Raw genomic sequence first — 23,763 nt, forward strand, 5'->3', positions numbered from 1 at the left:
CCTGGGGCATTCTAAACTTGACTCTCTGGAGGCTAAGGGAAATCACCTGGCTGAGATTTCTGCAAGGAGTGCTGCCCTTAAAGGGATCAACAGCAGCCAAACCTCTGTCCTAGTTCAAAGGGATTCTTCCCTAATGATCATTTAGAAAAACTGGCTAGAGAGGTCCCAAAATTGGCCTCAGAAAAAGAAAAATAAGATTGGAAATTCAGCAGTTGTTGGTTAGGTAAAAAGAGAAAGCTCTAGTTTGGACCAAATAACAACCCAGTCCTACTGGAGATTCTAAAATTCCCACTCCTCACCACCACACCTACATTAAACCATTGGTCTCCCGACAAAATGGTAACATTCATGAGTCAATATTGGTGGGGAAACATAACAAGGCTACAAAAAGTGCCTACCTCACTGGTCCCACTTCTCCAAAGTAAAACCCAAAGAAGCCTGTTCATACTTCTCTCAGACATTTTTAACTGCCAAATGGACCATTCAAGGCCTGGAAAAAGAATTTCATGCAATGTCCTCAGTCTAATGAATATAAATATATTCTGGTCATGGTCTATGTGTTTTCATACTGAACTGAAGCCTTCCCTTACAGACAGGCTACTGCCTCTTCTATGGCAAAGTCCCTTCTGGAAAAAGTTCTCCCTACCTGAAGAACTCCTCTCAAATTCCATAGTGATTGAGGAACACATTTTACTTGCCAGGGGCTTTGACAAATATGTGCTGCTTGGTTGCTATTACAACATTTGCATTGTGCTTACCACCCTCGGTCCTCTGGTTTGACTAATAACACCATTAAGGCTCAATTGGCAAAATCTGTAGAGGCCCTCCATTACCTTGGCCAAAAGCACTGCTGTTAGTCCTTCTAAATCTCAGATCCACCCCCTTTGGAACTCATAAGCCCTTACCCTTTGAGATAGTCACAGAACACAGTAAAGATTTTCAGGAACTGAAGCAGACAACATCTGATGAGATGGCTTTCCCAAGATACCCAGGCCAGTCCTGTTGGAAGTCTGTCACCAAATCTTTGATGATGAAATAACACTTTAGATGATCTCCATTGTCTATGATCTTGATAAAATATGGACTTTAGATAAAAAGGGCCAGATAATTCTCCCTCCTACCCCGTCTTGTTACTCAAACGTGACCTTAATAGATTTCCAATCTGTGTACTATCCTTTCAGCATAAGACACCACACCCAGGAAAGGTCTTTCCTGATAATGAGGGACAAAAAGCTACTGAAACTGGAAAATCTGACTCTTACTCAGAGATGCTTTCTGAGAAAGGTCTTGATCAAAAGGGGAAAGTGTAAAAATTAATCAACCAAAACCTCAACTAAATAGAGTTGGGAGACCAGAAGGGGGAGCTCTCACCTGTGACAACAGCAGAGCCCAACAGGAAGAAGAAAGACTTCTCTTCCTTCCTGGTAGGGACCCAGCCAATGAAAAGCCATGGATTCTTTGTTTACTATGCCTCTCCCAGCTTCCTTTTCCTCTCTATAAAATTGTTCCCCTTCCCTTGCTGTCTGGGAATTGGCATGTGGCTCTCCACAGTTGCAGAGCCCAAATCACAATTCTCTGCTGATCCTAAATAAACCCATCTTGGCTGCAGAATCTCCTCAGTCTATTTGTTTCAGGTCAACATCAGAAAGAGGACGACTCTTAAGTAAGGTCATCAGAGAAACTCAGCTAAAAGTAAGTCATTACAAAGAGAGAGGTGGGAGACACATTTATCCATGGCATGAGGCTTTGATGAGCCATGGCGTGAGCAGGGAGGCGGCCCAGTGTACAAGTGAACAGTTTAGTCTAATTTCCACTTCCAGGCAATATGATGAGACCAGCAGGAGTCAAAAAGACACACTTTATTAGCCCTCTCTACATTTGAACTCTTTCTGTCCCCCCCTCCCCACCCCCTCTCCCCTCTCGCAGGGCACTGTGTCCCCAGGAATCCTCTACATGTTCTCATGGTGGGAGAATAAGAGGGTTAGCATTTTGAGCTGGTCCTGGGCACTCAGCAGAGCGTTGTTCTTTTGAGGGGAAAGGCAGGACAACCAGCTCCTCCTCCACAGGCTCCAGGAGGAGGAAGGAGACATCTAGCGGTTCTCCCTGGGGATTCGTGGTTAGATCCAGCTGCACAGGGAAGGCCTCAACAGGGCCCTTCCCCTGGGACTGTCCAGAGTCTTCGTCATCCAAGGAGGGGAGGCACAGGATAGCTCCTTCTGACACGGCCTTCTGCCTGGGCTCTTCCTCTTTGGGGAGTTTTGTGGGTCCCTGGTTAGCAGTAGTGTTTTGGCCTCCAGGGGTGGGAACCTGGAATAAGAATGCTTTTGAATGAAGGAATATCCTCCAGGAAAATTCCTGCCATGCTTGGCCCTAGGTTACGCTGTTCTGAGCCTTTCGGCTGGAATTTTCAAAGGGAGACCAGCTAGGAGAATGGGCCTCTGATTAAAGGATGAAAAAGCAAAACAGATACAGGCCAGGGGGAACCAAGACCATTAGAAGCTTGACTGCAAGCCTGACAAATTTCAGAGCTGAACAATGATCCAGAGAAGACAGATGGCTTGTTCGAAGCCCCTAGTGGGCTGTCCTCTCACTCTCAGTGGTGGCAGCAGCAGTCACCTTTAGTGATGGTTTATTCTGCACCAGGCCCTGGGCAATGACCCTCAACCAGGCCCTCTCACCTGCTTCTCACAGGGATCTGAAGGATCTTGGTTGCCATATAGATGAGGCAACCAAGACTCAGAGAGGTAAGAACTTGCCCATGTTCACACAGCTGGTAGGTGGCAGGTGGGACTGGAACCCTGGTGACCTGTCTCAACCATCCTCTCAACTATGCCAGGCTGCCTCAGAGGAAGCGCTCAATAAATACTTCTGGAAAGGGAGTCAGTATTTCCATGGAAACAACTTCTACCTATGATTCAGGGTCAGGGTCTTTGGGACACTGAACTTAATGTCTCAGAGGCCTGCCCCATTCGAGCAACAGGAGCCTTAGTTACTCTGTAGGACTATGTTGTAACTAAAAGAAAGGGTGACAGGTCTTTAATCAGCTACCCTGTGGATGTGGGCTTAGGACAGCCTGAATAAAGTAGTGATCACAGATTTTAGGAAAATAAAGGGAGAGGGTAGTGTAGGGGCAACTAAAATATAAATAATCTGCTCTCTTACTCACAGAAAGACAAACAATTAGATAGAAAAATACCTGTGATTTAAAGAATTCACAAGTCACCCAGACTAACTTTTCTGTGTCGTCGTCTTCATTTCGATTCAGAGAACCTTTGCAGAGACCAACAGGCTAAAGAAAAAGAAAATACAACGTCACATGTGTATTACGGTTATCCGTGATCATAAATGGAAATCAGCATGCCTTCTGCTTACACACACACACAGCCAATCAACACACTTATGCTCCTGCCATGTAATAGACTCTGAGCCAATTCTTTAGACCATCCCTATCAAATAATCACCCAAACTAGGTTAAATTGCCTCCAATGAGAGAAATTCAGCATTTCTTGAGGAACACACTCTTTAAGAAAATTCCTTGAATTGAGCAGAAATCTGTGTCTATAGAACAGACAAAGAAATCTGCGTCTATCTCTTGGTCACACTTCTACCCTTGGGTCAGTTAGCAAACTTGTTTTCATCTCTCATCCAGCAGTGTTTTACGTATGTTCTGCCTGAATTTTTGCTTCTCAGACAAGACCACTCTCAGTTCCTTCAACTTTTATTTATTTGAAAATAAAATAAGTGTGTTTCTTATTGTAAATGTAATAAATAGTTGTTTACAATATAGATAAACAAAAAGAAAATAAGAAGACCTGTAATTGCATGAAATGATTTCCTGACATGATTTGATTTCTTTTCTTCTAATCTTTTTTCCTATACATATCTACTTTACTTCCAGAAAAATATGATTCTACTATACATAATCTCTAATAACTCTCCTTTATCACTTAACAATATATTGTGAAAATCCTTTTATGACATTGAATAGTTTTCTATGATTTTCTTTATAATGGCAACTCAATATCCCTCTGTGTTATTTAACAAGTTCTCTTTTATTAGACACTAGATTGAATGTAATTTATGTTTAAACACTGAAGCTATATCTTTTCATATATCTCTAGTTATTTCCTTAGGATAAATTCCTAGAAGAGAAATTTTAGAGTCATAGAGTATGCACTTCTTCAAGTGTAAATAGGGGGCCAGTGTAGACCAAGAGAAAATCACAACTACAGGTCCAGTTATGTAAAGATTTTAAACTCTTTTCTCTAATCCTCTCCTATTCTTCTTGGAACTTGGAAGAGCCAGAATTAAATAAAAAATTGCAGGAGGGGCACACTATGGGTAGAGATGTAAACTGGTGCAGCTACAACGAAAGCAGCATGGAGGTTCCTCAAAAAACTGAAAAATACGGAATGCTTTACCTAACAACAGCAGAATACACGTTCTTCTCAAGTGTACGTGGAACATTCTCTAAGATATACCTTATATTAAACCATAAAACAAGCTTCAATAAATTTAAAAGAATTGAGATCACATAAAGTACATTCTCCAATCATAATGGGATGAAATTAGAAATGAATAACAGAAGGAAATTGGAATTTTCACAAATATGTGGAAATTAAATAATGTACTCCTAAAAAATCAATTGGTCAAGGAAGAAATCACAAGGAAAATTAGAAAATATTTTGAGATGAATGGAAGCAAAAACAACATGTGTAACTTGTAAGATGCAGCTCAGTCATTGCTCAGAGGGAAATTTTTAAATGTAAATGCTTATGTTAAAACAAAAAATAAAGATTGTAAATCAATAACCTAAACTTCTACCTTAAAAAGCTAGAAAAAGAAGAGTAAACTAAGCCCAAAGCTTGTAAAAGGAATGTGAAAATAAAGAGTAGAGAGGAAATAAATGAACTAGACAATAAAAACAAACAATGAAAATAAATGAAACTGAAAGTTAATTCTTTGAAAAGATCAATAAAATTGACAAAGCTTTAGATAAACTGACCAAGAAAAAAATGACTCAGATTACTATAATTGGAATTAAATAGGGTACACCATTTCTAATCTTTCAGAAATAAAAGTGAGATGCTATGAACAATTGTATGCTGGCAAATTAGATAACTTAGAGGAGATGGACAAATTCCTAGGAAGATACAAACTACCAAGACTTACTCAAGAAGAAATATAAAATCTGAATAAACCTATAACAAGAGATTGAATTATTAATCAAACAAACTTCCCACAAAGAAAAGCCTGGGTGAATTCCATCAAATATTTGAAGAAGAATACCAGTCCTTCACAAACTCTTCCAAAATAAAACAGAAGAGGAGGGAAATTTTCCCAACTCACTCTATAAAGCCAATATTAAACTCATATGAAAATCAGGCAGATACAACACAGGAAAGCAATAGATCGATATCTCTTATAAATATAGATTTAAAAAATTTAAAAAAGAAACCCACTGGCAAGCTGAATTCAGGAACATATAAAAGGAATAATGCACCATGATCAACTGGGATTCATCCCCAAAGTGCAAGACTGTTCGAAAGTATAAAAACCTTTGTTATATACAATGTTGATAGATTAAAGGAGAAAAAAAACTCATGACTATCTCATTAACACAGAAAAAGCATTTGACAAACTCCAACACTGTTTCTTGATTAAAAACATTTGGAAAAACTAGGAATAGAAAGGAACTTTGTCAAGTTTAGATAAAGAGCAGCTATAAAAAACCTACAGTTACCATCATATTAAATTTTGAAATACTGAATGCTTTTCTCCTAAAATCAGGAATACGAGAAGGATATCTGTTCTCCCACCTCTTTTCAACATTATACTGGTAGTATGAGTCAGGGAAATTAGGTTAAGAATTAAAAGTCATGCAGATTGGAAAGGAAGAAATAAAACTCTATTTATAGAACTCATGATCTTGTACACAGAAAATCCTAAGGAATCTACTAGAAAACTATTAGAACTAATAAGTGAGTTCAGCAAGGTTACAGGATACAAAGTCAATAAATAAAAATCAATTGTGTTTCTATATATCAATAATTTAAAAATAAAATTAAGACAAATACATTATATCCGCATCAAAGAGAATAAAACACTTAGGTATACAAAAAAGTTAAAGTCTTGTACACTGAAAACTACAAAACATTGCTGAAAGAAATTAAATAAGTCCTAAACAAATAGAAAGACATCCCATATTCATGGACTGGAAGAATTAATATTTTTAAGATGACAGTGTTTTCCACCTTGGTCTACAGATTCAATGCAATCCCTATCAAATTTCCAACTGTTTTATAAAAATAGAAACTGACAAGCTTATTCTAAAGCTGATTTATTATAAAAATGAAAGACATCCAGAATACCCAAAACAATCTTGAATAAGAAGAGCAAAATAGGATGACCCATACTTCCCAATTCAAAACTTTCTACAAAACTACAGTGTTGGAGATAGTGCAGTACTGATGTAAGAACAGATATGCAGGTCAGTGGAATAAAATTGAGGGTACAGAAATAAACCCTTACATTTACAGTCAATGGATCCCAAAAAGTATGCCAATACAATTAAATAGGGGAAATAACACCCTTTTCAACAAATAGTGCTGGGACAACTGGATAGTCACAAGCAGAAGACTGAAGTTGAATCTCTAGCCTCACACCATATATAAAAACTAACTCAAAAATGGGTCAGAGACCTAAAGCTAAAACTATAAAAGTCTTAGAGGAATAGGTGGGAGTAAATCTTAGTGATCTTGGAACAGGGAATAGATTCCTAGCTATGACACGTAACGCATATTCAACAGAAGAAAAATATATAAATAGGACTTAATCAAAATTAAAAACTTGTACTTCAAAGAACAGCATCAAGAAAATGAACAGACAACTCAGAGGAGAAAATATTTGAAAATCATATATCTGATAAGAGGGTCATATCCAGAACACATAAAAAATTCTTACAATTCAACAATAAAGAGATAAATAATCCAATTTTGAATGAGAAAGGTTTTGAATAGACATTTCTCCAAAGAATACATACAAATGGCCAAAACGCACATTAAAAGATACTTAACATCATTAGCCATGAGAAAAAAAATACAACCAAAATAAGAAACCACTTCACACTCAGTAAGATATCTATAATAAAAATGACAGATAATAATAATAATAAGCAAAAATGTGGAGAAACTGAAACCCTATACATTGCTGATGGGTTTGTGAAACTGATGCAGTCACTTTGGAAAACAGTTTGTAGTCAAAAGGTTAAATGTAGGCTTCTCATATGACCCAGCAATGCCACTCCAAGGTATATACCCAAAAGAAATGAAACCACACGTACACATAAAAACTTTTACATGAATGTTCATGTAACGTAGCACTGTTACTAATATCTCAAATGAGGAAACAACTCAAATATCCATCAACTGATGAATGGAAAACAATACCTGGTATATCCATGTAATGGAATATTATTTGACCATTAAAAGAAATGAAGCACTGATACCTGTTAAACAGAGATAACCGTGGAAAACATTTTGCTAAATGAAAGAAGCCAGACACAAAAGGCCACATAGAGTATGATTCTGTTATATAAAATGTTTTTTTTTTTTTAAAAAAGGTGAAGTCACAAAGATAGTAAGTAGATTAGTGGTTTCCAGGGGCATAGGTGAGGGGGCAAGGGAATGACTGCTAATGGGTCTGGAGTTTCTTTCTGAGTTGATGAAATATTCTAAAATTAGATACTGGTGATGGTGGCACAGCTCTGTGAATAGACTAGAAGACACTGAGTTGTACACCATAGAAGTCTGAATTTTATGGTGTGTGAATGATATCTTAATAAAGCTGTTATTACAAATAAGTGAATAAGAGGGGAAAAGGCTTCTGGTTGCCTAATTGTGCAACGATACACTGTGCCAACTGATGTTCCTACCAGGTGTGCTTTAGGCGGTTTCAAGGCACCCTCCCCAGTTAGCTACATTCTTTGAGAGAAGGCCTGTTTGACTTTGTCCTTCTTAAAGAGTGGTTCAAGGAGAGCAACACCATGCTGTATTCCCAATGTGACTGGCTTTGTTCAGATTAAAGCGGGACCACCACCAACCACTGAGATTTGTCTATATTTTACAGCCTCTTATGATCATTTTTCTGCGAACGTATCAGATTTCTGATGAAAACTGCACTTACCATCAAATATTATCACATCTGGGCCATCTCTAGTCAGTCACTCCTTAAGGAGAAGAAAATTATCTCGTGCATTACAACACCTCATGTATAATTTATGCTCAAAAAATACACACAGATGGTCTGTGAACACAAATCTTAAATTATGAAGACGTTGATGAGTACTCACCACGGAGTCAGAGGACTGAAGTGCACAGCTGCTGGCCTGGGATATGGTACATGGTGACTCTTTGATTAAATATTCCACAAAGTAGGCAGGGCCAGTCACCCACTAGTAGGAGACAAGAGTTGAGAAATAAAAATCAAACCTTCCCAAGTGGAGAAATGACTCAGGTTTGGCAGCACTGTATTTACAGAGACCATACATTCACAGAGTCACTGTCAACACAGGGGCTAGACTGTTGTGTGTCCCGTAATCCCCGCCATGATCAAACCATGTATTACGATTTTATTATTTAGAAAACATATTCACCATGTCTTTCTTCCCTTCTTAAGGATTTGAATGGGTTCTAAAGACTTTCCCTTGGGTGAGCTTATTTTTCCTCACATAAATTTGTTTTCAGATTAGCTTTTCTCCGTATGAGAGATACCAACATAATTCAAATACAAGTGAGCCGACGTTTCCCCTAACCCATAAAACTCGACATCCACTCCTATACCTAACATGGAACAGAAGTCAACTTGCTAAATGGTCCGTGGTCAACCAGAAAAGAGAATGTGGTAGGAAATCGCGAACCCAGGTGGAACAACCCAAGGAGTCTGTGTGTCCATTTCGCTTCTTGCCTTCAGGGCAATGAAGTAAAATCAAACCATACAGCTCTAGTGGAAATCCCACAGAACGACTCAGAAACTAAAACGTGATTGAATACGCATCACGGCCACCAAAGTAGGGAATGAAGAAAAGGCTCTTGGATTCTAATCAAAAGGAGTGCCTTGGTAATGTCCTCTCAGTCTGAGAAGTGTTAGCAACAGTTTGGAGGCACATTGCTGTAGCCGGGATTGCAGCCTCACCTGACTAGAAGCCTTGGTGATTTTGACGAGAGAATACTTCGAGGTGCTCCTACTGTTGTATTCTGCAAGAGACTCGGTGACAGCTTCCCAGACTCTGGGTTCTGACAAACCAGCGGGGCCAGGGCAGTCGGGACACATTCTGACAATCGCTAATTGAGAAACTGTTGATGCCAAAGTTTAAAAAGCAGGTTTAAAAAGAAAATGCCTTAATGATTTTTAATCCTATAAATCATACGATTACAACAGAGATAGAGATTGAAAGGAAACAAATGCTCAGTGTCAGCAAGAATGGAGTGGCAAAGCATTATCTAGAAAGAAAGTTAGCTTTCTGCAGAGTTTTCTGCAATAAGCATGCATTGCTTCCATAATTAAAAAATAATCAAAGCAATATTTTTTCACCTTACACAAATTTTTTACCCCAGGAATTTTGTTTAAAAATACACAAAATAGTACAGTTGAAATCCTCATTTAACCTTACATCTGGCCTCTGTATCCACCAATTCAACCAACCACAGATGGTGTGATACTGTAGTATGTATTCAGTGAAAAAAATCCACCTCTGAGTGGACCCTTATAGTTCAAACCTGTGTTGTTCAAGGGTCAACTGTACATTGGTATAAAAAAAATTTTCCCAGTTAGCACAATATCTTCCACTACCATTGCCTCTGTGAAGCAGACTGAATTGGGATTTCATTGCTGTCATGTTTCATTTACCTTTTGGTCTCCAACACTTAACATAATGTCTTATGTGTGGTAACCACTTGGTAGATGCCTGCTGAATGGATGAGTGAGTGACTGACATAGGGACGTTGGAGGTACACCCTCTTTGGTTAGAAAATGCAAGTGAGCCATAAAATAAAAATTGGTCAAATCACTGTACCAATGGATAGAATAATCACACTAATAGTACAGCTAAAATGTCTGATTGGGAGGAGCTGGGGTGGGAAGCAAAACTAAGGTAAAAGTCAGACCAGGAAACTTGTCTAGCATGCACATTGCTCTGACCAATTGTGTCTTTATTTGGGTGTTTTGCCGGGGAATTACGTCCACAGCTTGGCACACCCAGCACCATCCCCACATGTTATTTCCTGACCTCTTACAGCTCTGGTACCTATGACTTCCATTTAAGTCCTGATCTATTTTATTAGTTGTGGTTCTCTGATTTATTTTAGGGGAGTCTCATCTTCACAGCCAGGAAACTTTACCTCCATTGTCCTGTCCCTCAAAGGAAACAGCAGCCTTCTTACCACCTAGGGCTTGTTAGAAATGCAGAAACTCAGGCCCCGCTGCAGACCTGGGGAATCAGAACCTGCACTTGAACTAGATCCACCAGGGGACTCACAGGCACATAATAGTTTGATGGGTAGTCATATCCCATTTCCCCACCCCAAGGAGGCTTACTTTTCTTTTCTTTTTTTTTTTTTTCTTTTAGGGGATTGGATAATTAGGTTATTTATTTATTTTTAATGGAGGTACTGGGGATTGAACCCAGGACCTTGTACATGCTAAGCTCACACTCTACCGCTGAGCTATACCCTCTGCACAAGGATGCTTGCTTTTCAAAGAAGGACCCAGAATAAATGCATGTGCATTTATTCATTTATTCAACAATATTATGGACTCCTTACACTTGATAGGAACTGGGGGAGAGTTGTAGCAGAGAGGAAGGAGGAAAGGATAAAATGTTCTACACGATATAAGATAGAAGACCCCAAATCAAGGCAGTGCATGGTCTGTGTTTCACGTGTGTATAGGGATGTAAAACAGAGGAACACCATTTTTTTGTCTTTTTTTTCCCCCTTGAATAGAGAACACAGTGTTAGAGGCAGCATTGGCAATGGTCTTTAAAGAACAGATATGAGTTCCAAGGGCAGAGGTTATGAGGGGAGGGCATCCTCAGCAAAGAGAGAGGCACAGACATGATGCAGTTATTGGAAAGCGTGACGTGTGTTCAGAAAATAGTGAGACATCCAGTTGAATGGAGTGGAGAGTGGGTGTAGTGAGGGAAATAAGGCAGAAATAGCTAGAAAAGCCTGGGGACAAGTTGTAGAGATTATACAATTTATGTCAGACTAAAACTTTAGGATTTGATGTAGGATACCATGTACAGCGATTGCAGGTTATTTAGAAAGATAAATTGTAGGAAGAGGAGCAGCACAAGTGTTGGATGTATGAAGAACTTGGCTTTGGAAGGAATAGGAAGGATGGGAGAAACCCTAGACACTGTTGCATAGTATAGTTAAATGCTCTTTGTCCATCTAACATTAACGTGAATAAAATCAGAGTGATCTTTTACCTGGGCGAAGAGTACAATTATAAGCAGCTAAATAGAAAATTCTTCTTGCCTCATTAATGTAAAATATTGCTTTGCATTGACCATAAACCTGGAACAAAGAAATACATTTTATGACCTGGTGAAATGGACTATGACTTTTAAAAATACCCTCAAAATGAAACTGGACATTTCATTTTTAAATAATGAGAAAATTAAGGTCAGTCTTGGTGATTTTGGGTAGGGGGAACTGCCAGCTGATCATCCAACAGCTTAACCTTCTCCTGGGACACTGCCAGACTACTTCTGGGCTTCCTCCCTGCTTAGCTGTTACTCTGTGTCACTGAGTTTTAACCATAGCAAGGTGAGCGGAAGTGATGTCAAACCAATTCCAAGTGTAGCCCATAAGTCTCTCCCACATGCTATCTGTCCTCCATGCTATTTATCCTTCTGGAGCTTGATACAGATGAGCATGGTGACCAAGGAAACCATGAGCTGAAGGCAGCAGAGTCTAGGGCCACAATGTAGAAGGAACCGGGGTCTCCAAATCACTCCTGGAGGAAAGCCCCTTACTGATCAGTAATTCCTATTTTGAACTTCACATGAATGAGAAATCAATTTCTATCAAGTTGCAGTCAGTATACAATTTTTAGTATATGTATTACAGCAACCAGTGTCACCTTAACAAATATAATTCATAAGGTAAATAGACTATTTGCTTTTCAAAACCAGGTGGGTGAAGTTTGACACATTTGGTTAAATGATTAGAAAAAGTTATCTTGGTCAAATAGTTTACTTCTAAACACTTATATCACACTCCTGTCACTCATGTCATAAAATTTCAGATCAATCAATGAAAATCATCTCAGGATTGTTGAGAATCAAATGAAAACTGTTATTGTTAAGCCTCTTCTATGGCCATCTTTAAAAGGATCAATTCTGACTCGGCTTAGGTTCTGTGATTCCAGGGAATCCTTCCATGGCACCTCTGAGAGCTCCTGTACCATAAGCCCCTTCCTCTCCCCAGCCTCAAATCTCATATCAGTGTTCATTAAAACAAAACAAAGCAGAATGAAACAAATTTAAAAGCTCTCCTTACATTGCTTCTAAAGTCTTCTGGAGACACACATTCAGAGAGCTACATCTAAGGTATTTTTTTCATAACTTAAAAATTTTTTCAGCGCCTACAGGAGGGCTTGGAGGCTAGGAAACAATTTGGGGGCAACTTTTCAATTCTGGTGTCAGGACCCCAAAGCGACCCTGATTAAACTGTTTTGTCTATAGAATCAGGATTACCACGTAGACACCCTGCCCAAGAGATTATAAAGAGGGACATTTGAGGACGGCACATGTTGAACAGTCTTCGTTCTGTAGACAGTGGACACCAGGTTTTCCCCCTTGAGCTCCTGGACACAAGCACTTACCGACAGATGTAAGTACCTCACACTACAGTTCTTCCATGACCTCCGGCTGAGCACGTGGCAGTCCGTCTCCAACACGTCCAGTGTGTAATAGAACAGGCTTCCCAGGTCACCCTGTAGGAAGGGGTGGAGAAATGCACAGCCCCCGTGAAGCAGAAACCGCTAAAGACTGGCCAAAACACTCTGTTTTAAGGTCAAGCCAAAGGCTATGATGTTTGTGAAGATTTCTTATAAATGGTGGGACACTCAGGTTTCAGAGAGGATTAACATCAGCACCTGTTTCTGATAACAATAAGAGCGTGTAGCATCCTGGCAGAAGAGAGCCATGAGTATTCAGCGTCCCGTGGCCGCCCCCACAGCTTGGACAAACACCTGCCCCAGACGGGACTGTCACTTGCCTGTCTGTGTTCACGGACATCGCTCACTCGGTTGAGGCTCAGCACATAGCCGTCCTTTCGGTTCCTGTTGATGTCCTGCAGGACGAAGTTCGCGACTTCCAGCACATACGAGCTGTTGCAGCTGTGGGAGAGGAGAGGCGAGGGGCTGGGGGCTTGCTGGGTTGGAGGTGCAGCCCGGCAGCACACAACCAGGGCGCAGAGCACCAGGGGTAGGAGGAGACCCATTCTGCGGGGAGCAAGTCCCAGGGGCGGTCAGTGGTCAGTACGTGGAGCTGCAGGGACCGAGCTGCTTATAAGGCCTCTGAAAGGTCAATTTGAGCAGTTTTATAATCGCAGTCTGAATGGGTGACCAGGATTTGAAAGACAATATCCTATTTCATACCCTTGAATTCTAAGTGTGGATTTCCCTGGGTCAGTACTTTGGACAGGATTTGCCAATATTTAACCTCAGACCCCTGAGCAATCTCATACTCACGTGTACATGTAAGCAAATTTAACTTTCCTAATCTTTTCCCAAGAAATCAGAAAAAACACTCGGGCCAAGGCTTCTAGGAGGTCATGTTTGGATTCTGGTTTGTGTCCCGGGCTCCAGCTGAATCAGAATATGCAGGCTGTCGCGTTCTTTCATCCTCCCCAAGCACCTTGCCTCCAGCTGACATCCTCGGCCACACTCTGATCCATCTCGGGTTGGTACCCAGAATCTCATGGGTGCTGATGGTGCTCAGGGAGTTCCGACTCCCTGCCTGACCACCCAGGTTAACTATTCTTGTTAGATCAGAAAAAGGGGTGAGAAGGTATAGCTCAAGTGGTAGAGCGCATGCTTAGCATGGATGAGGTCCTAGGTTCAATCCCTAGTACCTCCATAAAAAACTAACTAAATAAACATAATTACCCACCCCCGCAAAAAAAAAAAAAAGGAAAAAGGCTCTAACCCCACCCCAATCAGACTAGAAAGGGTTTTATTTAGCCTCATTTAGGTTTTTAAAACAAAGAGTTCATTTACATTTTAAAAAAGAATGAATGTATATCAATAGTTCTCGTATCACACTCCAATTCTACCCTTTTTTTCTGTGGAGTTGCCTGGAAGCAAACTTATTAAGAGACTAAAATCTAACACTGTCGTTAAGAGATAGATAATGACTGGAAGGTGAGCTGGGATACAGGAAAACACTAACTGAGACTTGCTTTTCTCTTTTAGCTTCTGCTTGGAGTTCTACTTGGAAGTTACTACCAACTGAAAGTGTACAAAGCACAACTGTCTTTTCAAAATTTTTATTTAAAGAACACATACACAGCAGGGTGGGGGTATAGCTCAGAAGTAGAGCAATTGCTTAGCATGTGCAAGGTCCTGCGTTCAATCCCCAGTACCTCCATCAAAAAAATAGTAAATAACTAAATAAATAAAAAAACACACACACATCAGAGATAGTTTGTCACAAGAAAAAAGAGCCAGCACTGGTGGGAAGCGTCTAGATTAGGGCATCACAGAAGGTATTTCATAGAAACCCAGTCTGTGAGATGGCTCCCCACGCGTCTCTCCACCCAGCCCCACCCCCCACTTCCCACCCTGGTCCTCTGTGTTCTGTGCTCGAATAAGTTTAGGACCTGCTGCAAAGAAAACAAGAAAAAGACATAGAGGCGACATGAAGCAAATGTGGCAGCATCCCGGGAATTGCTGAATCTGTGTGGAGCATGTGGAGTTTCATAGGGCCGTTCTCTACTTTTGTGTGCCCTTGAAAACTTTTATAGTGAAAAAATTTTAGAAAAAAGACAAGTTTTTCATCCATTTTCCCTCTTCACACTTCAGCATGCCTCACTAAAACATAAGTAGCAGCATTTTAAGAACATGATCATTGGCGAAATTAGGGAAGATATTTCCTAATGTTGCTCCTCATTGGAAACAATGCCTAACGCTTATCTCTAAGGAGCTGGGATCATTAGTTTGTAAATCAAGCCTTGAAAATTGATTATTTGCTTGCAGAAATTAGGGGCTGTATATTATTAATCTAATTAGTCTTATTAACCCTTGACTCCAGAGAGCCTAACAGCGTCCCTGGCATTGTGGAACTGTTCAGTAAGTGCCCGTGGAGTTTCAAGTAACTACCATGATTATACCTATAACAGCAGCTACCACCGGGTGCCACGTGTGGGCTGAGCCCTCCATGTACAGAATCTCCTATGAGGCAGGCGCTGTGATTAGCCCATTTTACAGATCTGGCTACTGAGGCTTACTTTGGTTAACTGACTTTCCAAGTTCATTCAATTGGTAATTAAAAGAGTTACACTTAGGCTACTGCAATGTTTGCTCTGATGAAAAGGATTCTCAACTAGAAGCTTTCTGCAACATTAGGAAAATGGGTCTCAAAACCAGAAATGGGTATGGAAACTAGATGTCAAATTCTGGGGTACAATAAAAATTTACTTACAGCCAGCGAGTGCACAAACAGTCCCAGGGCTCGGATGAGGAACAGGAAAAGGTTGAGAGGATGAAGGAGGCAGAACAGGAAAGGGGGCACCAACAGGGGAGACAGCCTGAGGCCCGAGCCAATGCATTAGATGTGCACACATTTAGGCCATCACTGCAATGGAAAGGAGAGACAGGACTCAAACAGGTTAAAAGAGGATTAAACTCTGACCAAAGAGGAAAGCAACTTTGACTCAGATGTCCTGGTCCAGCCCTTAGCTGTGTGACCATGGGTGAGTGGCACAAGCCTTCTAAAGCCCAGGTTCCTCAACAGTGAAACCGGGTATCGAACCAGGGGATTGTTGAGAGCCATCAGCTCCGCCGTGAAGGACCACAGCCCGTCTCTTTACCTGACATGGTTCCCTTTTCCAGGAGAGATCGCTCCTGGGATCCGATAAGATGGAACTTGTTTACCATGGCCCAGGGATCTCGGTTTCCATCCAGTTTCAAACAACCTGAGCCCAGCTTCCTTCTACATTGTGGAGTGTGTCGGCAGGGGGAAGAGGTCCGTCTTTGGAGTCAGACAGACCTTGGTTTAAATTCCATTTCTGCCGTTTCCTCCATAGAGGGCCTGAGACCGTGGGCGTGTGCTGTAACATTTAGTTTCCTTGCCCCTAAGACAACAGCACCCCTAGAGGTCTGTACGTGCACGCGCTCGCACACACACAGAGTTGTACCCACTTGTACAAAGAGGGGAACATATTTCGTCTTTCTCCAGAGCCCCACCCCAGGGACACTTATGTTTGGTCCCCATCACATGTGTGGATGATTTTAGGATCAACACAGAGACTGAGTTTCAGCACAGGAGTGAAAAACAAAGCTGTGGAGACATCAGCCCGGGTTTGAATCCCGGCTCTGGTGTAGGGTCATCATCTAACCCAGTGCTTTCCAGAAAAACATACTACAAGTCCCATGTTTCAATTTTCTAAGTAGCCACATTTAGAAAGCTAAAAAGAAACATGAGATTTATTTTAATGCTTTACTTAACCCCATAGATTCAACATACGATCGTTTCAATCTGTAATTAAGAAAACCTTACGAGATCGTTTTTGCTCTTTGTTTCACACCGCAGCTCACCTCACTTAAGGTGCTCAACTATTGCCGGTGGCCACCTGACTAGATGGCACAGGCTCCTTCCTCCCTGTCCAAGGAAGGTGGCAGGAGCTGCCGTTTCTCGAGGTCTCGGTGAGGACTGGTCCAGGGGAAGCTCCTGCAAGATGCTTGGCACAGCCCTGGTGCAAAGGACACGCGGGACAACGTCTGCTGTCAGCTGTGACGGTTCCTGTGGTCCTCACCTTGTCTTACACAGCGCAGACCCCGTGCTGCTCTGCTGCCCTTTCCCCAGCCCTCCTGAATGGAATCACCACCAGGTGGGCCAGCTGAGGAGAAACAGAGCTGATCATTCCTGAGCCAGGAGGGGGCAGCTCAGCCTCCTGACAATGGTGTGATTCGGGGCAGGCATTTAGGATTGTTGATTTTAGACTAGGAGAGGCCACTGGGTGAGGTATTGTTTGCCGCAGCTGGGAGAGGCACAGGGCAGGGGGTTCCGGGGATTAGGCCTCTGGGGGGTTAGAAGTACCAAGTCTTGACCCAGGAGGGCAGGTTGTGACTCAGGAAAAGTGCAGCAGCCCCAGCTCCAAAATGTCAGGTTGGCGCTGCCCTCATTAAAGATGATCTCTGCAGCTGGCTGGTCTGTTTCTCTCCTCTTTTTTCCTTCTGTCATCTCCTCTTCCTTCCACAAATACTGAATGAACATTTACTCCATTGGCTATCAAGGCCTGGCATTATACATACTAAATAACACTGACGCGTTCTCCGTGCGTGCCCAGCCCTGTGCTAAACATGCTGTGCTCCTCCTCTCACTTAAGGTCCACGACCAACCCACTGCTGGAGGTACCATTATTATTCCCCTTATTCAAATGAGGACAACTGAGGAACAGAGAGGTTAAGCAGCTTGGCCCTGGTCTTTCAGTGTGGTTGTACATCTGCCAGTATAGCTTCAGAGAGGAAGGCACAGTTCTTCTCCTCAGCGGAGGGGGTGGGGGAACTAGGCCTGCTGGGGCAGTCAAGAAAGGCTTCCCAGAGGAGGTGACATTCTGGCTGGGGCCTGAAGGATGAATAGGAGTATGTCTGATGGGCTAAGTAGAGAGGGTGTCCAAGGAAGTGGGACAGGAGCAGTAAAAGTAAAGAATGTGAATTATGTAGTTTATCTTCTATGTTCTTCCCAACCTTTCAGCTGCCTCCTCTATAACTGAATGGTATTTGTTGCTCCCAACCCACCCAGTGGCCTCAGGCCACCTGTTGGCAGTTTGTCTCCCAAAGTCCCCTACCTTTGGAACCTCTCTCTCCCCCTTACTTTTCTCATCCACATGTAGGCAATGTATGACAAAATTCAGAAGGTTTAGAGCTCATCTTTTAGTATCAAAATATTCTTGGGGCAAATCAGCCTTACAAGATCAACAGTGTGATTTCCCCCAAGAACCCCTATATAGTGTTGTGGCCAAGAGCACAGACTCTGGGCTCAAACCTGCTTGAGTGCAATCCCGGCTCTACCACTCGTCCACTGTGTGGCCATTGATAAACTGAGACCACAGTTAACCCAAAAGATGGATGTGAGGGTCAAGTGGGATCCCACACACAAATAAAGTACCTGGCACATAGCTGGCCCTTAGCACTTCACCAAAGAGACTCTAAAAGATAGGAAGGGGCCCTAAGGGAAGGCAGGTGGGATCTCCAAACCCACATCTCATGCTCACCATCGTGAAGAAGGTTGGAGGCAGCAGTGCTGGTTTATAAAGAGATGTCAGGGATGTCCCAACTTTGCAGGGCGCACTCTCAGGCCTTTCTGAGCACCCTGGGTCACTCAGGCTAACTCACATGGACCCTATACACAAGCAACTGATGTATAAACCAGATGCGTATGGTTAATCTACACAGGAGAGGGATGCCTCCCTGGCCGTCTCCCCAGCAGGCTGGACAAACACTGCCAAGTCCTTCCTCTCTGATCATCCTTTTATATCCTGCAAACAGACTGTATTGTCACTTGAGAATGCCAGGCAACAATACACATGGCTGAGCTGCAGTCTTTGTTAGCTGCTTTCCAGTGCTGGGCATACACCCTGGTTCCCAAATTAGAGGTGCAGTCCTAGGCAGAAGGCTAAAGTTTAATTAGGGACAGCCTCTTTCTGAGGAGCTGCCATCATCTTGCTCAGACCTGGACTCTTCCCAAGCTGCCTTGCCAACACCTTTACAAGCCAAACGGGAGGACACAGCCTCCCGTTGTGCCGATGGCTTCCTTCACCAGAGGTGCTGGTTTCACTCCCAGTGGGTGGATATATTGCTGAATTCCACCGTGACCAGTACTGCCCACTCCCTGACCAGGGAAGGGAAGGGGATTCACACTACCACATGCCAGCACTGCTGAGTGTGAGGTGCTTACACTCAGTCCTCATAAAGCCTTGTTGGAAGGTATCTTCACCCCCATTTGATGACTGGGGCACTCCAAAGCTTGTGTCCTTTCCAATACTGCGGGTGTGGTAACATTGGCCAAATTAACAGAACCAGAACTTGATTTCATGACTCCTTCTCACGGAGAGGCTGCCACTCTGACACATTTTCCTTCAGTAGATGCTCGGCTATGATTTAGTTGCTTCTTTTCTGGGTTTGGTCTGCATGTTGGAGGTTGAGGCGATTTTGATGAAGAAATAAAAGGATAAGGGTTGGAAGGTGGGGGAAGTAAGTGATGGTGGTCAAAGGGTACAAACTTCTGGTTATAGGATGAGTAAGTTGTAAGGCTCTAATGCACAGCATGGCAACTATTAGTTACCCGTGCTGTGTTTATACCTGCAAGTTGCTAAGAAAGTAGATCTTAAATGTTCTTACCACACACACAAAAGGGAAAAAATGGTAAGATGTGAGGTGATGGATGTGTTAACTGACCTCATTGTGGTAATCATTTTGCAATATATGCATATATCAAACCATCATTTTATACACCTTAAATGTACACAATGTTTTATGTCAATTATATCACAATAAAGCTGGAAAGAAGAAAAAGATATGGGACTGTCAATGTTGAGTCGAGCAAGGAGGAGGTGTGTTCAATGGGAGGTCTCACCAAATCCTATTGAAGGGAGGCATATTAGTCATTAAAGACAATTCTAAAGATTAATGAGACAAAAACATATTACTCAAAATTGCTAGTACTATTTTTGGAATATTCCTTTTTGTAAAGTTTTGACTTCTGGAATCCTTGTTCATGTTTTCCCTAGGCAAAACAATAAAATTAATTCAATAAAGATAGAGGGGAGGAACTAAAATTGAATACAAACCAAAACAAATGAGTCTGTGTTTCAAATAAATACCACAGTGAAAGAGAAAAAAAGAGAACTAACTCAAGTAACTTTGAATCTTTTTTTTTCTTTAATCTTCTATTTATTTATTTATGTTGGTTGGGAGGTAGTTAGGTTTATTTGTCTGTTTATTTTTTTTAATGGAGGTACTAGAGATCAAACCCAAGACACTGTGCATGCTAAACATGTGCTCTACCACTGAGCTATACCCACCCTTCTCGGGTAACTTTTGAATGCAATTCTTTGATGATATATTATCAGTCTAAAGAAAAAAGAAATGCAAACAAATTTCGAACTCTCTTTAGTAGGTTTGTTTTTCCGGAGTGGAAAGGGTGTTGCAATTCCTGAAATGATTTTTCTGAGCAAATGATACTGCTGTTCTGCTCTTGGGAAACCCGGGTTCTCACTGGGTAAGTCAGCGAGAATGGGGGAAGACAAGGAAAATGCTCTGAGTCTGGGCTGGTACTAGAGGTGACAGAATAAATTCATAACTTTACGTAGGTAGCACAAGTGAGAGTGGAACCATATGAAAGTATTCTTCTTTCTCAGTTTGTCCACTGCAAAGGCCCAGAAGAAGGGCACTTGGGAACCAGGAGCCTAGCCAGCGCTCAGATCTTTGTTTCTAAATCCTGTTCCCCATGAAAAGCAAGCAAAGCTCCTTGAAGAAGTGACTGATTCTAGAGAAAGAAAAAGTACAAGATGGTCTTGTGCCAAAAAGGAAGCAAGCCCTGAAAGAATGTTAAGTTCACATAAAAAGGAACCACCTAAAGGAAATCCATTGCCAAATCTGGGACAACCTAAGCATCAAAATGAATAATAATAGGAGTGAATTACAATGTATTGAATAAAATCATGACCCATGAGTCCTTACTGGTACTAAGGAAGAAGGTAAAACTTTTGTTTACAATAAAATGCCAATTACTAAACATAGATGAAATGACACAGTTTGAAAATCAACATTGAAGCAGGAAGGGTATAGCTAAGTGGTAGAGCACATGCCTAGCATGCACAGGGTCCTGGGTTCAATCCCCAGTGCCACCATTAAAATAAGTAAATAAATAAATAAACCTAATTACTGCCACACCAACATAAATAAATGAAGATGAAAATGTTAAAAAGAAAATCAAAATTGTAATACAATCATTGTAATAACTAGTTGAGGCTAGAATCATCAATCTATATTAGAACTGTGGAGTGAGAATTTTATATGGAACATACAGATTCAAAGTATCTCCTCAAAGGCTACTTATTAAGTATCAACTACTTATTAATTATAAATGGGGAAACTATAATTATACAAGCAGAGAAACCTGGAAGGCACCACCTTAAACCAAATAATCAAAATTAACATCACCAACCCCGGGACAGACATACCACGTGTTTCCTGATGGGATGCACTGAGCACATGGCATTCCTGGGGCGTGTGGGGGAGCATAACCTAAATCTAATCACAAGGAAAGATGAGACACACTCAGGTTGAAAGGCATTCAAAAGGCATTCTACAGAACAACTAGCTTGTACTCTTCCAAAATGGCAGCTCATGAAAGACAAAGGCTGAAGAACTGTTCTAGACTAAAGGAGGTTAAAAAGACTTAATGACTACCTACAGTGTGTGATTCCAGTTTGATTCTGGATTGAATCTCAGGATAAGGAGGAACGACTGATCTAAAAAACACCATTGGGACAGTTAGCAAATTTTGCATATGGAATGTAAATTTTATAATAGTATATGTATTAAATTTTCTCAATTTGATAGCTATACTGCTGTGATTATGTAAGAAAATGTGCTTGTTCTTAGGAAATAGACCTGAAATATTTAGGGATAAAAAGAAAAGTGATGATCTCTGTAACTTATTCTCAAATGATTCAGAAAAAAAAATGTTTATGTGAATATGTGTGTGTGAGTGTTTGTGAATATGTATGTGTGTGTGTGTGTGTGTGTGTGTGTGTGTGTGGAAAGAGAAAGAGAAAGACACAGAGACAGAATGTGACAAAAAGTCAACTATCGGTTAATCTGGACAGAGTCCATGAAAGTTCTTTGTACTACCATAATGCAGTAATTTTGAAGATAATCAAAATTAAAAGTTACAAATACTATAAAGATTAAAATTTGCTACTTTTATAAAAACCAGATAATGATTAAGAAGCAGGAAGTTTTTAAAAAATTCTTATTTTCTATTGAATTGTAGTCAATTTACAATGTTAGTTTCAGGTGTACAGCAAAGCAGTTCAGTTATACCTATACATACATACATATATAGTTTTTTCAGTCTTTTCCATTATGGCTCATCACAAGCAATTGAATATAGTTCCCAAGAAGCAGAAAATTATTAATAACATTATTTACCGTAAATGCTGAAATGCTATGGACTGAATATGTCCCCCCAAAATCAATATGTTGAAGACCCAATCCCCAATGTGATAGTATTTGGAGGTGAGGCCTGCGGGAGGTAATTGGGTTTGGATGATATCATGGGATGGAGCCCTCATGATGAGACTGGTGCCCTTATGAGAGGAAGAGACCAGAGCTCTTTCTATCCATCATGTGAGGACACAGCAGGAAGGCAACCGTCTACAGCCAGGAAGCGTCCTCATCAAGAACCCAGCCAGGCTGGCACCCTGACTTTGAACTTCTAGCCAAGGACTTAGAACTTCCAGAACTGTGAGAAATAAATTCCTGTGGTTTAAGCCACTCAGTCTATGGTATTTGTTATAGCAGCCCAAGTTGACTATGTGCCAAATAACAGGAATCCTTAAATGTAAAGTCACCTCTCAATGAGAAGATTTAAGTTTGGGGCCAAATGCTTATAGCTTGAGGCGTTTCTAACAACATAGATTCCAAAAGTGCCAATTCACACTCCCAGTAGATTGTCTGAGTGCATGTGTTCGTTTTTCTATTAAGTGACCCACCACACAGGTGATCCCCACACCAGTTCTGGAACCCTGCGTCAGTGAGGCCTGATGCGGTGCTTGTGCGGAACCAGTCTTCATCTCTGAGCCTTCCTGTCTTCCGTTACTCTTGATAATCTCTGCCTCATACTCTTCAGATCCTAAATCTCCAAGGAGGGAACACTTCAGCAGGACTGAACCCAGGACTGAATCACTGGTTGATTTCCTTAGTTCGCCCATTCATCCAACATGCAGGGCTCTGTGACGGGCCTCAGCCAGCAGCTGACAGGGGACATGGGCGGAGCAGGGCCAGAAATGGCTGCAGAGGCGGGATTTGGGGAGAGTGTGAGGAAGGAGCACCATGAAAGAGATGTACTGAGAGGAGGTGTCGGTTTGAGGGAAAGATAGGAAAGAGATAAGGAGCTTAATTTTGGAATAAGTATTGGGTTTAACATACTGGCAGGGTACCCAGGTGGTGTTTACCAGATAGCACTTGTTCAGTAACTGTTTGCCAAGCATGTGAGAGAGGCCAGGGCTGGAAGGTAGCCTCTCAGAGTTGACAGTAGGAGACCCGAGGATGGATAAGGCCACCAGGGCTGAGCTCAGGGACAGAGTCCAGGACAGAATTAATAGACTAGCTCTATTGGGATTGTAGAGATGGACTGTCAGAATTCCACTACATTTCTGTAATTTTCTACAGGGAAACACTCATTCCTTTATAAGATGGACTCTGTCCTTTATAAGGTGGCATCTCATCTTTCTCATAGAAGTTGGC

General features: G+C 41.5%; 1 protein-coding gene across 1 annotated transcript; it reads right to left on the reverse strand.

The window, feature by feature from the left end:
• Positions 1-1,912: 1,912 nt before the first annotated feature.
• Positions 1,913-13,685, reverse strand: FETUB (fetuin B). Its single transcript, XM_032482628.1, has 7 exons — positions 13,284-13,685; positions 12,889-12,999; positions 11,489-11,576; positions 9,193-9,353; positions 8,351-8,452; positions 3,197-3,289; positions 1,913-2,307 (listed from the first exon to the last, which is right to left on the reverse strand). Exons 1-7 carry the CDS (start codon positions 13,506-13,508, stop codon positions 1,960-1,962), a joined length of 1,128 nt encoding a protein of 375 aa, XP_032338519.1. The 5' UTR covers positions 13,509-13,685; the 3' UTR covers positions 1,913-1,959.
• Positions 13,686-23,763: the final 10,078 nt, after the last annotated feature.

This window comes from Camelus ferus, chromosome 1, assembly GCF_009834535.1.
Source record: "Camelus ferus isolate YT-003-E chromosome 1, BCGSAC_Cfer_1.0, whole genome shotgun sequence".
Taxonomy (NCBI): Eukaryota; Metazoa; Chordata; class Mammalia; order Artiodactyla; family Camelidae; genus Camelus; species Camelus ferus.